Here is a 16,125-nt window from a genome sequence, read left to right as displayed (position 1 = left end):
CAAAGCCAGACAAGGACAATGGAAAGAAGGAAAATTACAGGCCCATATCACTGATGAACATAGATGCAAAAATCCTCAACAGAATTTTGGCAAACCGAATACAGCAATACATCAAAAGGATCATACACCAAGATCAAGTGGGATTTATACCAGGGATGCAGGGATGGTTCAACATCCGCAAATAAAATCAATGCGATACACCACATTAATAAAATGAGGAATAAAAACCATTGTGCTCATCTCGATAGATGCAGAGAAAGCAGCATTTGACAAGATCCAACATCCATTTATGATAAAAACTCTCAATAAAATGGGTATAGAAGGAAATTACCTCAACATAATAAAGGCTATATATGACCAACCCACAGCCAACATCATACTCAACAGGCGGAAATGGAAAGCCATCCCTCTGAGAACAGGAACAAGACAAAGATACTCACTCTCACCACTCTTATTCAACATAGTACTGGCGGTTTTGGCCACAGCAATTAGGCAAGAAAAAGAAATAAAGGGTATCCAAATGGGCAATGAAGAAGTGAAACTCTTGCTGTTTGCAGATGACATGATTTTATATGTACAAAACCCTAAAGAATCCATTGGAAAACTATCAGAAATAATCAACAACTACAGCAAAGTTGCAGGGTACAAAATCAACTTACAAAAATCAGTGGCATTTCTATATTCCAACAACAAACTAACACAAAGAGAACTCAAGAATAAAATCCCATTTACAATTGCAACAAAAAGAATAAAATATCTGGGAATAAACTTAATCAATGAGGGGAAAGACCTATCAATGAAAACAATAAGACACTACTGAAAGAAATTGATGATGACATAAAGAAATGCAACGATATTCCATGCACCTGGATTGGAAGAATAAACACAATTTAAATGTCCATACTACCTAAAGCAATCTACAGATTCAGTGCAATCCCAATCAGAATCTCAATGACATTCTTCACGGAAACAGAATCCTAAAATCCTAAAGAATCCTAAAATTCAGATGGGGCAACAAAAGACCCTGAATAGCCAACGCAATCCTGAGAAACAAGAACAAAGCTGTAGGCATCACAATCTCTGGCTTCAAAATATACTGCAAAGCTACTGTAATCAAAACAGCATGGTACTGGTACAAAACCAGACACACAGATCAATGGAACAGAACTGAAAGCCCAGAAATAAAACCACATGTCTATGGACAGTTAATCTTTGACAAGAGAGCCAAGAACATACAATGGACAAAGGAAAGTCTCTTCAATAAATGGTGTTGGGAAAACTGGACAGCCACATGCAAAAGAATGAAAGTAGACCATTATCTTTCACCATACACAAAAATTAACTCAAAATGGCTTAAAGACTTGAAGGTAAGATGTGAACCATAAAACTCCTAGAAGAAAATAAAGGCAGCACACTCCTTGACATCAGTCTTAGAAGGATCTTTTTGAATACCATGTCTACTCAGGCAAGGGAAGCAAAAGAAAAAACAAATAGGACTTCATCAGACTAAAGAGCTTCTACAAGGCAAAGGAAACCAGGAACAAAATGAAAAGACAGGGGCCGGCCCTGTGGCAGGTTAAGTTCACACGCTCCGCTTCGGTGGCCCAGGGTTTCACTGGTTCAGATCCTGGGCACAGACATGGCACTGCTCAACAGGCCTACTGAGGCAGTGTCCCACACAGCAGAACTAGAAGCACCTACAACTAGAATATACAACTATGTACTTTGGGGAAGCAGAAGAAGAAAAAAAGATTGGCAACAGATGTTAGCTCAGGTGCCAATCTTAAAATAAAAACAACAAAAAGACAACCCACCAACTGGGAGAAAATATTTGCAATCATGTATCTGACAGGGGGTCAATCCCCAAAATATATAAAGAACTTGCACAACTCAACAAAAAAAACCCACAAAAAATCTGATCAAAAAATGGGCAGAGGATCTGAACATTTTTCCAAAGAAGATATACAGATGGCCAATAGGCACAGGAAAAGATGTTGAACATCACTAATCATCAGGTAAATGTAAATCAGAACTACACTGAGATATCACCTTACACCTGTCAGAATGGCTATAATCACCAAGACAAAAAATAACAAATGTTGGAGAGGGTGTGGAGAAAAGGGAACTGTCATACACTGCTGGTGGGAATGCAAACTGGTGCAGCCACTATGGCAAACAGTATGGAGATTTCTCACAAAATTAAAAATAGAAATACCATATGACCCAGCCATCCCACTACTGGGTATTTATCCAAAAAACATGAAATCAACAATTCAAAGAGACATGTACCCCTATGTTCATTGTAGCATTATTCACAATAGCCAAGACACGGAAGCAACCCAAGTGCCCACTGACCGATAAATAGATAAAGAAATGTGGTGTATATATATACAATGGAATACTACTCAGCCATAAAAAAGACAAAATTGTCCCATTTGCAACAACATGGACGGACCTGGAGGGCATTATGTTCAGCAAAACAAGCCCGACAGAGAAAGATAAACACTGTATGATTTCACTCATATGTGGAAGATAAATGAACACATGGACAAAGAGAACTGATTAGTGGTTACCAGAGGGCAAGGGAGTTGGGGGTGGGCATAAGAGGTAAAGGGGCACACTTATATGGTGACTGACAAATAATAATCCACAACTGAAATTCCACAATGTTATAAACTATTTTGACCTCAGTAAAAATTTTTTTTTTTTTTTACCAAATCAAAGACAACAATATATTAAAGGATAATACATCATGATCAAGTGGGGTTTATCCCAGGGACGCAATGTTAGTTTAACATTAGAAAAATTAATCAATGTAATTTACCATACGAACAGACTAAAGAAGAAAAATCATAGGATTATCTCAATAGACACAGAAAAAGCATTTGAGAAGATCCAAATCCACTCCTGACAAAAACTCTCGGCAAACTAGGAATAGAAAGGAACTTCCTCAACCTGATAAAGAGAATCTATAAAAAATCTACAGCTAACATCATACTTAATGTGAAAGACTGAAAGCTTTCTCCTTATGGTCAAGAGCAAGACAAGTATGTCTCTAGTCAGGGAAATGAGGCAAGAAAAAGAAATAGAAGCCATCCAGATTGGAAAGGAAGAAGTAAAACTATCTTTACTCACAGATATGATCATCTCTGCAGAAAATTCAATGGGATCTATAAAAAACCCACTCGAACTAATAACTGAGTTTAGCAAGGTTGCAGGTTACAAGATACAAAATTCTATTGTATTTTGATATACTAGCAACAAACAACTGAAAAATGAAAAGAAAAAACCCAAAACCATTTATAATACAGAAGAAGGCAGTGTAAATCCGACAAAATATGTAGAAGATCTATGCACTCAGAACTACACAACAATTGAGAGAATTAAAGACGACGAGTAAATGGAGAGAGAGGCTGTGTTCAGGGGTTGGAAGGCTCAACATTGTTAGGATGTCAGTTCTCCTCAAACTGACCTAGATTCAACACGATCTCAATCAAAACCTAGAATTTTAGGGGGGCTGGCCTGGTGGTGTAGTGGTTAAGTTTGCATGCTCCACTTTGGTGGCCCAGGGTTCGCAGGTTTGGATCCCAGGTGCGGACCTAGCACTGCTCAAGCCAGGCTGTGGCGGCATCCCACATAGAAGTAGAGGAAGATGGGCACAGATGTTAGCTCAGGGCCACTCTTCTTCACACACACACAGAGAAATCTAGAATTTTAGAATTTAACTGATTCTAAAATTGATATGGAAGTGCCAAAGACCTAGATTAGTGAAAACAACTTTGAAAAAGAACAAAGTTGGGAATTGAACAGTACCTGATTTCAAGATTTATCAGAAAGCTACAGTTATCAAGACAGTGTGGTATTGGTGTTAAGACAGACAAAGAGATCACACAAACAGAATATTGGACAATGAGTTTTCATCAAAGGGACAAAGAAAACTCTGTGGAGAAAGGGTAATCTCTTCAAGAAACAGTGCTGGGACAATTGCATATCCACATACAAAAAAAATGGACTTTGCTCCATACCTCACACCATGTACAAAAATTAACTCACTTAGATCATAAACCTAAATATAAAACCTAAAACCATTACACTTCTAGAAGAAAACAAAGCAAAAAACTTTTGTGACCTTGGGTTAGGGAAAGATTTCTTAGACACAACACCAAAAGCACTGTCCATAGGAGAACAAACTGACAAACTGGACTTCATCAAAATTAAAAACTCATCTTTGAAAGACATTGTTAAGAGAATGCAAAACAAGCCACAGACTGGGGGTAAACATTTGCGAATCACAGATCTGACAGAGGACTTGTATCCCAGCGGTTTTCAGAGCTCCCCACCTGGAATGACATTCAATGATTAAGCGCGCTTGGTTGGAGAGCGACAGAGAGCAGAAAGTAATAATCAGTAAGAATCTAGAGCAGTGGTTCTCTAACTTCGGCCTCACCTGGAGGGCTTGTTAAACACAGATTGCTGGGCCCCACCCTCAGAATTTTGGAATCCATAGGGCCTGAGGGTTTTCATCTCTGATGAGTTCCTTGGTGATGGCTAATGCTGCTGGCCTGGCTACCACACTTTGAGAACTGCTCATCCAGACCAATTTAGACTAAATTAGAAACAATGTCAGATGTAAGATTCCCCCCGCCAAGGGACAATTACCAAATAAACTGTGCTTATTAAGAAACAATTTATTTTTCCCTTCTTTATTAGCTAGAGACATCTGTAAATGTTAATCAGAGCTTCTGATCAGCAAGAAATAACAAACATGACATCACCGAATTGGCATGATTCTAGCCCTGCCTCTGCTGAATACACATTTTGGTTTCCACAAAGCTGTTCAGAATTCACCCTGGAAAACATACACGGCCTTATATCAACCATCCCACAATGGCAACATGAAAGAAACCATCACGTCCCACTGAAGCCTGTCACCTTCCCCTGACCTCCGGGATCTAACACCCCATCCCCACGCAGGCCTGCCATCCAGGTCTCACCGTCCAAGATGGCCCACTGATTGTCAATCTCTGTATGTTTCAGGTAGGAGTCTTCAATGGTGGGGTCGTAGTCAGGCACAAAGATCTTCTGGAAAAACTGGATGGTGAGGGCACTCTTGCCCACGCCCCCATCTCCCACCACCACCAGCTTGTACGTGGGGAGGTTGTCACTGGGGACGGCACTGGTTGCCATGTTTCTCGTAGGTCAGACCTGGAGAAGCAAGACATATGGAATGAGGCCGGGGGCTTTGACTTAGGGGAAAATATTCATGGGTTTTCCTCCCTTCTTATAGAGTCATAAATACTCCAAATTATATAAAGTTTTGAAAATGAAGTAAATGTCACCCCTGGTCCCACCACCCAGAGACAATCACTGCTAAAATGATTTATTCATTTACTGAATACCAACTAAATGCCAGGCCTGGTCTTGGGGACAGAGTAGTACCTGATGCCATGTGATTTTTAACAAGTACAGCCAAAAGCCATGTCAAAGAAGCTTTCCCACTACGCAGCTTGGCCCTATTCCTGTACAGGTAAACACGAGGGCCTGAGTCTGAGCAGGCATGGCACGGAGGCTCGCCTTTACGTCAACTCTGTCATTGGACTGCTGTGCTGAGAAGGATTTGGGGCTGTCTGAGCTTAAAGGGAAACAGGGCCACACCTGAGCTCAGGGTCTCTGAGGCCCCTTCCAACTCTCCGAATTCTGTGATCCTGGCTCCTTTCCTACGGTCTTCTTGCCCTTTATTAGGCTCAGTCATGCTAGAATCTCGAAGCATCCAGTCAACGCCTGTTTTAGTCAGGGAGGAGGGCGAGGAGGAGCAGGGCTAAGTTTTGTTTGACGATGTTGAGTCTAGCTAAGGCAGTGTTTCTCAACCAGGGGCAATTCTGTTCCCCAGGGATATTTGCAATGTCTGGAAATATGTCTCGTTGACAAAACCAAGTGGGTGCTACTAGCCTCAAGTGGGTAGAGGCCAGGGATGCTGCTAAACATCCTATAATGCACAGAACAGCCCCCTACAATAAAGGATTATCCATCCTAAAATGTCAATAGTGCCAAGGTTGAGAAACCTTGAGCTAAAGTAACTAGGAGAAGCTGGAAAGGTGGGACCAGGGCCTTAACAGATAAAGACTGATTGTGAAGAGACGATAGCAGAGAAGTGAAGAGTGACCTTTGGAAATAGTGTTACAAAGTGACAAGGAGGAGAGGGAGGCAGGGAGCATGGAAGGAGCACTCAGAAAAATGGAGGGAAACCAGGATCTGTCATAATGACAGAAGCCACGGTTTCCAGAAGGAGGAGGTTGACAGCACCAAACGCTAAACACCCGTGGGGGAGGCGGGGCGAGAGTCACCTAAAGAACAATTTGAGGGTTGTTGCCAGGGAGCGAAGCTGCTAACTGACGACCCTGGCAGGGAGAAGCAATACCACCTCCTCGTAGGGCATTCCTGGTAGCGTGAACACCGACCCTGAACTGAAAGTTTGATCCTACTCCAGGGAACGAGGAAAGAAAGCAGCTCTGTGCAAGTTTGGAGGGGGGAAGGCATGGTGAGTGTGTGATGGGGACGGAAGGGCTCGTGGGAGGGTGGTAGGCAGCATGCCTGGGCGGACAACAGACTGGGTGGCCTGTGTGTATGGCTGCTGTTGGGAAGGTCACTCACCTCTCTGAACCAAAGTTTCCTTACCTATCAGATTAAAGGGCTGGATTTTTACAGTTATTTTCAGCTCTAAAAGAGTCCCCAATTCTAGATTTCAACAGAAAGGGTGTCAGACAAAAATGCGGGTTATGTGGCCACACTGATTTGCATGGGGCTACAGGCGAGAGTCCTTGCATAATCTTTCCCAGTTACTGAAGCTTGATGTTGACATTTAGGACTTCCCTGCAGTGTGGGGAAGTAGGTGCTTGTATACACTGCGGGTGAGAGTGTACATCTGTCCAAAGTGGACTGAAAATACACTGCATCAATCTAGAAAAATTTTAAATGGACATTCCCACTCTCGAAGCTGCACCACACATGAGAATTTATTCTAAGGAGATACTCAGACAAGGGAAAAAACAGAAATAATTTAAATGTTGGGGGGAAAAGTCAAAGAAAAAGTTTATCCATACAATGCAATATGATGCAGCCATTAAAAAGGATGATATTCACTAACCTAGAAAAACTTTGTATTATGTACAAAAAACCCCAGACAGTCTACAAAACAGCAAGTGCATACGATTGTACTTCCATGAAGTTACCCATCCGTGAATCTACACGCCTAGATGTGGTTCTAGGTATGGAGAGGATTGGTATATCTCCGTCTCTGAGGCAGATTTGGGAGCACTTTCTCAGTTTTTCAATTTCCTACATCAAGCATGTATTATATTTGTATATTGGAAAAGCTTAACAATATTTAAATGTTCCTTCTCCTTTGAGTGGATTTAAGCTCCTTTGGTATGGGATAGAAGGCCCAGGCGCCAGCTGCAGCCCCAGCATCTGGTTCCCCAACTTCCCTACAAAGATGAGGATAAGCTGAGGCTTCAGTGAACTGAGCTCTCCCATGTGACAGAGATGTGGTCCAAAGGGCCCGGAGGGGAGGTGGAGGGACACAGGAATGAGGAGGCAGGGTATGGGCCAGCTCCCTCTCTCTGCCTCTCAGGTCAGGGGAGCGTGGTGTCAGCTCCTAGCTGCCCCTCCTTAACCGCTGGCCTGGCCTGGGGTGGCCAATGATGCTGAGCCAGGGTGAGCTTGTTTGCCTGTGAAAGAGGCTGTTTTTAAAATTCCCTTCCATTCTCTGCTGGCAGTGACACGAATAAAAAATACTAAGTGGGTGGGAAGGTACTGGGAAAGAAAATTGTTTCTCTTGATTTTCTTCTGAAAATAAAACAAGATAAGAAATATGATAGAGGACGTGAACTGAATCTTTGAGCCGGTGCTCAGACCACCCACAGCAGGATCACCTGCGGACTTGCTAAAACTTGCCAAGCAAGGCAGCTGGCAGGAAACAGTCTGACGAGGGCCCCTTCCTCTCACAGTGCCCTGCACTCAGCGCTTGAGGCCCCAAGAGCCCATGGGGAGCCAGCTCGGGGTTCCCTCCCAACTCAAGACTCAATGGAATGGGGTTAGAATGCAAAACTTCTAACCCTGTGTTAACACAAAAATTGGACTGGGCCTCTGGTGGTGAAAAACCCTTTAGTGCCGCCCATAGCTGACTGGTCAAGTCTGGGCTCCTTCACTGGACACTCAGGGCAGTCACAGGCTGCCATGGCTGACCTCCCCAGCGGTACCCGTGCTGCAGCCTCTCACACTCTCCTCTCTCACCTGACCAGCTTTGCATTCTCCCGGTGTGCCTTGTGGTCACACTGAGTCCTCTGCACACCCCGGGGGCCCTGGGAGAGCATGCACCTCTCCACAGGTCAGGCCCTGGTCCAGGAATCACATCCCTGGGAGGCATCACCTGCTACCCCGTGCCCCACACTTCCTGGTGCCAAGGCCAGCATCACGCTTGAAATCTTCTACACTTACTGTGCACAAAAAGGCAGGGACTGCACCCTGTCCCTCTCTGTATCACCAAAGCCTGGCGCAGCATCAGCCAGGAGCAGACACACTTGAAGGAACCAGAGGCTCAATACGAGCTTTTCTGACCAACCGTCAAACAACCTATAGCCACAGCGCCAGCCCTCCCCATGCCGAGGGCTAAGGGACAACTCTCCCAGCCAGGGTTTGGGAGTTCTCCCTCACTCCACTAAGTCAGGCCAATCACACAGATAAGACCCTTCTGGAAGCAAGTGTGAGCCTAGGAAAAAAAGATATTGCAAAGGCAGGACAAAGTCCAGAACACCCCCGAATTCATAAAGGCTCTCACCAGATCTTCTCCTCATGGGCATGTTTTTCCAGTCTTCAACCTCCCCCAGAATAATCCTTGACTAAATGATGTCTTTGTAAATGGGAAGGGCAGTCAAAATGCCAAGGGGCGTGCACCACACTCCTACAAAATAGGCTTCTTCACCATTTGGGGGTCATGGACGGCCCCTTGGAGGTGGGAGGGTGGGATAAGGTGGACTTAAGTTTTCTTTAAAGTCTCCCCACCAATTTTCTGGGCCGGACACTCTCCTACAGACGAACTGAGTGACCCTGGGCAAGGGACGGGTCACAGCCTCAGTTTCTAATTCGTAAGCCGGGGCTGGTTAGAGAATCAGCCTTTGCAGGACTGCTCTAAGCATGAAAATAAAACGAACGAAAACTGCCCAGTTTAGAGAAGGCGCTCAAATGTTTGTTCTCTCGCCTTGTTTACTTTGTTCCCAGAAGAGGCAGGCAGACGGACACACGCACCCTCCCAGCCTCCTCCCCTCCCCCACTGGAAGCCCGCCGCCACCTCAGCCCCAGCGCAGACCGATTAAACGGGCCTGTGCGGAACGTCACCCCCACTTAGAACGTTGTTTCCACGGGAAATGGCTCTGAGGTTCCCCACAGCTCCTCCACTCAGAAACCAACTTTTGGAACCGGAGCCGCAGGCCGCGAGGCGGTGGAGGCTGGTTCCCATGGCAACCACCGCTCCCAGAGCCCCTCCCAGTCCACAGGCAACCCAAACCCTCGCTCATGCTGCAAACTTCTTCCCAAAAGGAAGATCGCTGCCTCAACAATTTTACTAACGTGTAAACGAAAACTTTAGGCATCTTTAAGCTGAGGAGTAAGCTGTTTTGGCTGCCTTTGCTCCTTTTCTCGCCCCACAGTTAGCACTATCTTGCCTTTGAGGTTTGAAGTTGTTTCCTGAATGACAGATTCGCTTCCCCAGGCAGCTCCACGAGGACAAGAGCCACGTCTCCTCCCTCCCTTGCCTCTCACAGGGCCAGACAGGGGCCAACACATGGGAGGCTCAGGTTTATTCACTGACTGACTACTGGATGCTGCTCCAGTGCAGGCTTCCACTCACCCAGCCCTCCCTGGGGCCGATAAGCAGGGTTGATGCCTGCCCTTCTGACAGGGCAGGCTCATGCCTGGAGGTGGGGAGGCTGGGTGGACCGATGTCCCCAGAATAACCTTTTCACCCAGCAATTTTCAAAGTATGCTTGGGGTGGGGGTGGGGGTGTCTGAGACCTCTTGGGAACAGTCTTGTGCAAAGACCCCCTTGGTTCTGGGGTGGGGGGACATTTGAGGGTGGGGTCAATAATAGCCTTCGACTGCAGCCAGGCAGCTCCAGCTCCTCTCAGTCTCTGGTATGGACTCCCTGTGTGACTGGAGCACGTTTCTTAACTTCCAGGAGCCTCAGTGAGAGCAAACTGGAGGCCCACCCAGCAAGGGCACATCTGCACTGATACGGGCCCCTGGTCTCCCCCCATCCTGGTAGACCCCACGGATCTGGACACCCGACTGCCCCATCCAGGTCCTAACAACCCCTGCGCTGCATAGGGCTGCTGTGGGACCCAATCCAGTAACAGAGAGAAATGCCCAGGATGGCAGAGGGCCCCAGCAGCCCCCTAAGAGGCATATCTGCCCCCTTCTCCCAAGGTCCCAAGTTTCTAGGGACTCTACAGACAGAGCTTGTTTCCCAAAAGAAGAGCCCCAAACACTGCCCATTTTTCTAAGTAGGCATAAGTAAAAGAAATGGCTTTGGCCGCAGACACTGTCAAGGGGTCCATGTGCTCCCTGGCCTCTGCATCCACCCCATTCCCTCAGGCAACACCACTTCCAAAGCAGTGTCATGTGGTCCTGGCCAGAACAAATGGTCCCCAGGAGACACTACATGGCAGTAACAAGCCCACCATTTAGTGCGCATCTGCAGTGGATCAGTCAGATGCCACAGGTCATGCTTGGAACCACCAGCCCACACTACCTTGAATCCTTTTGGCAATTAGTTTTGCAGCATCACAGGGATTTTCTTTGACTGTCACTGTGATTCACTAACCCACAGGGCACTCTTCATCCTTGTGGCTGCTGTCCTAGGCCTGATTATAGGACCACGGATTCTTGGAGCTGGGGCAGTGGCCAACCCAGAGCCTCTCCCAAAGATGCTGCCAACTTTACTGAAGGTTTAGTTTTCACTGCTTCTTGCTTCTCTATGTCCATACTAATTATTTAAAGATTCCCCCAACCCCATCAGTTGAACTTCAAGCTGTCTGGTAAATAAGGCTGGAAGAGGGGGACACATTCACTATTAATGGAGCTCTTGGGAAAGTGAATGGACTTTCATTCACACTGAGCTGAGTCACCCCTGGGAAGCTAACTTCATCTCTGTGATGTCTGGGTGTGCCCAGCTCAGGGGGATGAGGATACATTGGGGGGAGTGACCCAGCCCATGTGGAGGAAATGGCTCCACATTCCAGGAGCTGCCCTTCCCTTCTGCACAATTCCCAGAAATGGGCAGCTTCCCCAGGGCTGCTGATTTGCAGGCTGTGCATAAATGGTGCATAGCCCCGCCAGGGGTCTCGGCACTTGGCATCCCTTAAGGCTTCACTCTCCCCTCCCCAAGACTTTGCTCCCGCCATCTGCCTCACATCTTTGCTAATCCAAGCCCCAAATTGTCACTGCAACACTCCCTCCCTCCAGGAAGAAACCAGTGCTCAGCTCACTCCATTATTAAGACTTAACCACCCACCCAACCATGTTATGCTATGCTGTAAAGGACCTTAAACATCATCAGGTCTAGAGGGTGAATATGGGGCATGGGCGCTGCCCCTTCCACTCCCGGAGCCATGGCAGACATCATATCATGGTCCTCTTCCCTGCCTTTTCAATGCAGCACCTTGGCAGTCAGAGCCAAGTGACTGGTCCAGAGCGAAAGCTTGTTTGCCACCCTAGCTGTAACCCACTACTCTTCTGGTCCCCTCCAAAACATCCCACCTACTAGCCATGCTGTTCCATCGGAGGGCTCAGGACCTTTGGGGGAACCTGCCTGGTTATCTCTGGAGAACTCTATTTCCCAAGTCTTTGGTTAATACACCAGCCCCTGCTTTTCTACCCCATCAAATCCAAACTCCTCTGCCAGGATCACACCTGGACTGCTGGCAGCAGGGCAGAAATGATCAGACAGGAGTCCAGAGATCCAGGCAAAGCCCAACGCTTGCAGTAAGCCAAGTGAGGGACGCAGTGCCCTTGGCCTTGCTCACGACCCCCCAGTGCCACGTGCTTCCTTATATCACAACTGTTAACACTTGGGTCTTACCCACTGGTGTGGGAGCGCCTCCTGACAGGGCCTGGAGCTTAGCCATCTATGACCCAGCACTGTGAGTCCCAGAGCGGCTGTGCAGAAACCACCTGCTGTAATAATTACAACAGTGATCACGTTCAAAACAATAGGGGCACTTAATCAACGTAAGTGATGCGTCTGATGCTACTGGAAGATTTTACCAAATTAACTCATTGGATTCTCACAACAACCCTATGAGGTATGACTTTGATTATCCTCATTTTACAGTTGAAGAAACTGAGACACAAAGAAGTAAAATAACTTTCCTAAGGTCACCCAGCTAGAAAGCAGCAGTGCCAGAACCTGAAACCATGCAGTGTGGCTCCAGAGCCCGCAGCCAGCCCGTCATACGAGGCATCCTCTCGTGGCTGGCAGAGTGGTGAGTGGGTGCAGAGTCAGGCCAGGCCAGAGGCAGCAGATCCAGGAGAGCTGGGTAGAGGTCAGCAGTGAGCCAGGGAGTGGTGTTAGGGAGGGCTCCAGGGCCAGATGGCTGCTCCTGTGGGAGGGGCAGCTGAGCAGGTCAGGGCCCTAGAGGCACCCAGGGCAAATACTGGTCACTGGGAACAGACACGCCCCCATCCCGACTGGGACAGTCTGCCAAACAGGACACAGGTGTGGTATTGCCAGGTACTCCTGGCCTGAGGGCCAGGGAGGAAGCTGGGGGATCAGGCAGCTACCCAGCATCATGGGAGCACCAGGTGGCTTTGAGACTCTCATTTTCCAGCACCTCTGTGTGGTACCCTCTCCACTGTGCCGGTCCCTGCCCCAGCCCCAGCCTGTGTCCTTGTGTTCCTACACACCAGCTGCTTCCTGCCTATCTTGGGGCTGGCCCCTCACCGGGAACCCCTCACCAAGGAGCTTGAGCTACGGACTCAGCCTGCAACCTTAGGCAACTTACCTACCTCTGTCCCTTGTTTTCTCTTCTATAAAAGTGGCAGCATTGGCCTCATGGTGGTTGTGACAGACTACATTTATTTTCTTGGCCCAGTGCCTGGCCCATAGTGAGTACTTGACCAACATCAAGTTGTTACCATCATCAGCATCCTTCCAAGTCCCTCCCACATCTCTCCTCCTGCAGGAAGCCCTCCTGCCTTTCCAGACTCCTTCCTGAGCTCATGTCCTGCAAACTGGTCCCACAGGTAACAGGTCAACAGAACTCAGCCCCTCACCACTCCCGCCTTGCTGTGCTCTCACCTGATCTACATGCTGGCCTCAGCTCCCCATTCTGCCCTGGAGGGCAACATCCACACCTCAGCCTGCCACTGTCATTCTTAGAGCAATGCTGTGGAGACCAGCAAGCCCCGAAATGCTTGCTGACCCAATGAAGGATGAGGTTTAAGCCCCTCAAAGACATTTCCCCAAATGTTTAGGAGATGCTTGTTCACTGAATAGACTGCAGAAGATTCCAAACTGCTGAGGACTCAGCAGTGAATATGGTTTCCCCTCTGGGCTTTAATCCAGAAGTGCTCTCCATCATAAAACCTAGCCCCTCTCTTGGTACCTACTGGTTTGGTAGATATGTCCTTGGAAAGAAAAGCCTAACAGGACACACAACATGAGAAAGGGCCCAGTTTTACCTGAGCCAAGGGGAGAATGATCCAGAAGGGGTAAAATGGACAAGCCACCAGTGTTGACCATCCTTCCCCCAATACACACATACACTCAGACTCCAGGACACTCCCACATCCAGTAAATGCTCTCAGAACCTACGGTGTGCCTGGTCCTGGAAGCTGGGGATAACTGAGATGAAGGAGCCTCAGCCCCTGGCCTTGGGGCTCACAGTGTGGGTGCGTGGGAGGGGCAGACAGAGGGTTATAGTGTACAAGGCCAAGTGGGAGTGCAGGAGGAGTGGGGGCATCTCACCCAGCCTGGGGACACTGCGGGAGGATTCCTGGTAGAGGCAATGCCAAAAGGGAGCCTTGGAGGCCAAGCAGGTACTAGCTAAGGTGAACAGTAGAGACAAGTGTATCCTAGGTCAGGACCAGAAGCTGCAAAGGTATAAAGCATGGAGGTGCGAAAAACCAAGGAGGCACCAGCTGCTGCTGGCACTGTGATGTGGCTGGAGCACAGAATGTGTGACCTGTGCAGTGGGGGAAGGGGTGGGGGTGGTAAGCGCGTGGGGAGGAGGCTGCTGTCAGCTCCCTGACAACCAGGCATCTTTATCTTTGCATCCCTAGCACTAAGCACGGAGCCTGGCCCGCAGTGGCTGCTTAACAGCACTCAGGGACGAAGGAACAAGCGCCTGGCTGCAGGTGAGGCAGGCGAGAGCCCAGGGGCCCTGCAGGCCCTGGAAGCCCCCGGAGCACCATGCAGGCTCGCTGGACGGCTGCCCCACCCAACAGGCCCACCACTCTCTCTGGTGAGCACACTGAGGTAAACCAGCCAGAAAAGCCCAGTGGGATCGGACAACTCGCACTAAGTACTCCGGAAGCTCAGAGAAGGGGGAAAGGGCTGCAGGGTCAGGTGGGAGCAGAAAGGTCACGCAGGCAGGGCTGGCACGGCCACAAAGGCCTGAAGGCAGGACCATGTGCGGTGGCATTTAGTTTCCCCACTTTACCAGCGGGAGATAGAGTCAGAGACGTTGAAGCATTTGACAAGGACACAGCTTGGGAAAGGGAGAAGCTGGAATCTGACAACTGAAACTCTGTCCCACTCAACACCCGGCGTCCAGGGGCCTGGTGGGTCTGAGGCCCTCAGAACCCAGGGGTTAAACAGGGCCCTGTGTCTCGGGGGCCACACCACCCTTCAGAACAACGTGCCCCTTGGCCACCTGGCCCTCACCGCCTCAGAGGACTGGGTCGCCATGTCCCACTACCACAGAGAGGGTGGGAGTGAACGCAATCCCCTCCCCAAGCCAGGTCGCCAGGCCCCCACCACAGGGAGGGTGGGAGTGGACCCGGGGTGAGGGGCAGCGTCCTGCCTCCTGGCCTCCTTCAGTGGCAGCTAGGGGCAAAGGAGGAAGTGGCTTTATGTTTAAGTTCTTATTCTCAGTCCTGGGGGCCTATTAATATTTCCCTAGTGCTGGGGCAGTCTCACCGCAGCCGTGGAGGAGAACTTCTCTGCCTCCGACAGGGATCTGCACAGCCCCCGGGAAAGTCAGGCGGGCGTCACCCCACCGGGAAGGGTCAGCTTCTGGACACTAGGGTTCCCCAAACTGAGGGCCTTCAGACTCCCCAGAGCTTGGCAGGCCCCATCCTATCCCTCTCCCCATTCCGATTCAGCTATCCCCTCAGCCCTTACCCAGGGGAGCCCCTCACCTCCTCACAGCTCCTCCTCGGGCTGCTCAGACTCACCCTTCACAAACCAGACTCAGCCAGCGCCACTCCCCAATCCCCCAGCCCCCCACCACTCCCCACACCACCCCTACTCCCAGCCTTCCCACTCCCCAACCTCCCCACTCGCCCATCACCACTCCTCAACCCCCTCCCTCCAGACCCCTTTTCCCACTTTTCTGTCCTGGCCTTCTCTCCCTCTTCCTCTCCCAACAGCTCAAACATCCCTTTAGCTCAAATCCGAGGCCAAGGCCTGCTTGCACATCACCTCGGTGGCTTGGCCTGCCCTCTGCCTGGGCCCCTCCACAGGCACTGCCCTGCCACCGCTCCAGCCTTACGGCCCCACAACCAACCCCTGGGATACTGCTCCTCCAGGAAAACCGCCCACAGGTACCTGAAGCTCTCCCCGCTGACCACGGCACTCCAGGCCCTCCTGGAGCTGCCCCCAGCACCCTGGCGCCCTCAGGCAGCCTCTGCTCCTGCTGATTCGGTGCCTTGAGGACAGGAGGGCACCGGATTCCTCCCGGCTGGAGCCCCCCGCAGGGTACCGCAGAGTCTGCCAACGAATGTTCTCTGCCTGCACTGCCTTTTCACCTTTCCTCCGCCTGTGAAAACAGTACCCCTCCAGAAGGAACAGCCTCCTGAAGTGACCCCTCCCCAGGCCTCCTTCCACGCAGCCACCATGATTGCACTGAC

The 16,125-nt window shown here is 49.2% G+C and overlaps 1 protein-coding gene across 6 annotated transcripts in view; it reads right to left on the bottom strand.

Moving 5' to 3' along the window:
- Positions 1-16,125, bottom strand: part of MRAS (muscle RAS oncogene homolog) — a 58,567-nt gene that overhangs the window by 28,880 nt on the left and 13,562 nt on the right. For 4 of the 6 annotated variants that reach the window (XM_070577559.1, XM_070577556.1, XM_070577558.1 and 1 more), the window contains one exon: positions 4,995-5,205. The exons of 1 other annotated variant lie outside the window; for it this stretch is intronic. In XM_070577559.1, the coding sequence (XP_070433660.1) occupies positions 4,995-5,187 (193 nt within the window). In that variant the 5' untranslated portion in view covers positions 5,188-5,205. Of the gene's footprint in view, positions 1-4,994; positions 5,206-8,836; positions 9,425-16,125 lie in introns of those variants that run through there. One more of the 6 variants, XM_070577557.1, reaches the window with a different exon arrangement.

The sequence above is a fragment of the Equus przewalskii genome, chromosome 15 (assembly GCF_037783145.1).
Source record: "Equus przewalskii isolate Varuska chromosome 15, EquPr2, whole genome shotgun sequence".
NCBI lineage: Eukaryota > Metazoa > Chordata > Mammalia > Perissodactyla > Equidae > Equus > Equus przewalskii.
This window is presented reverse-complemented; position numbering and strand designations above follow the sequence as displayed.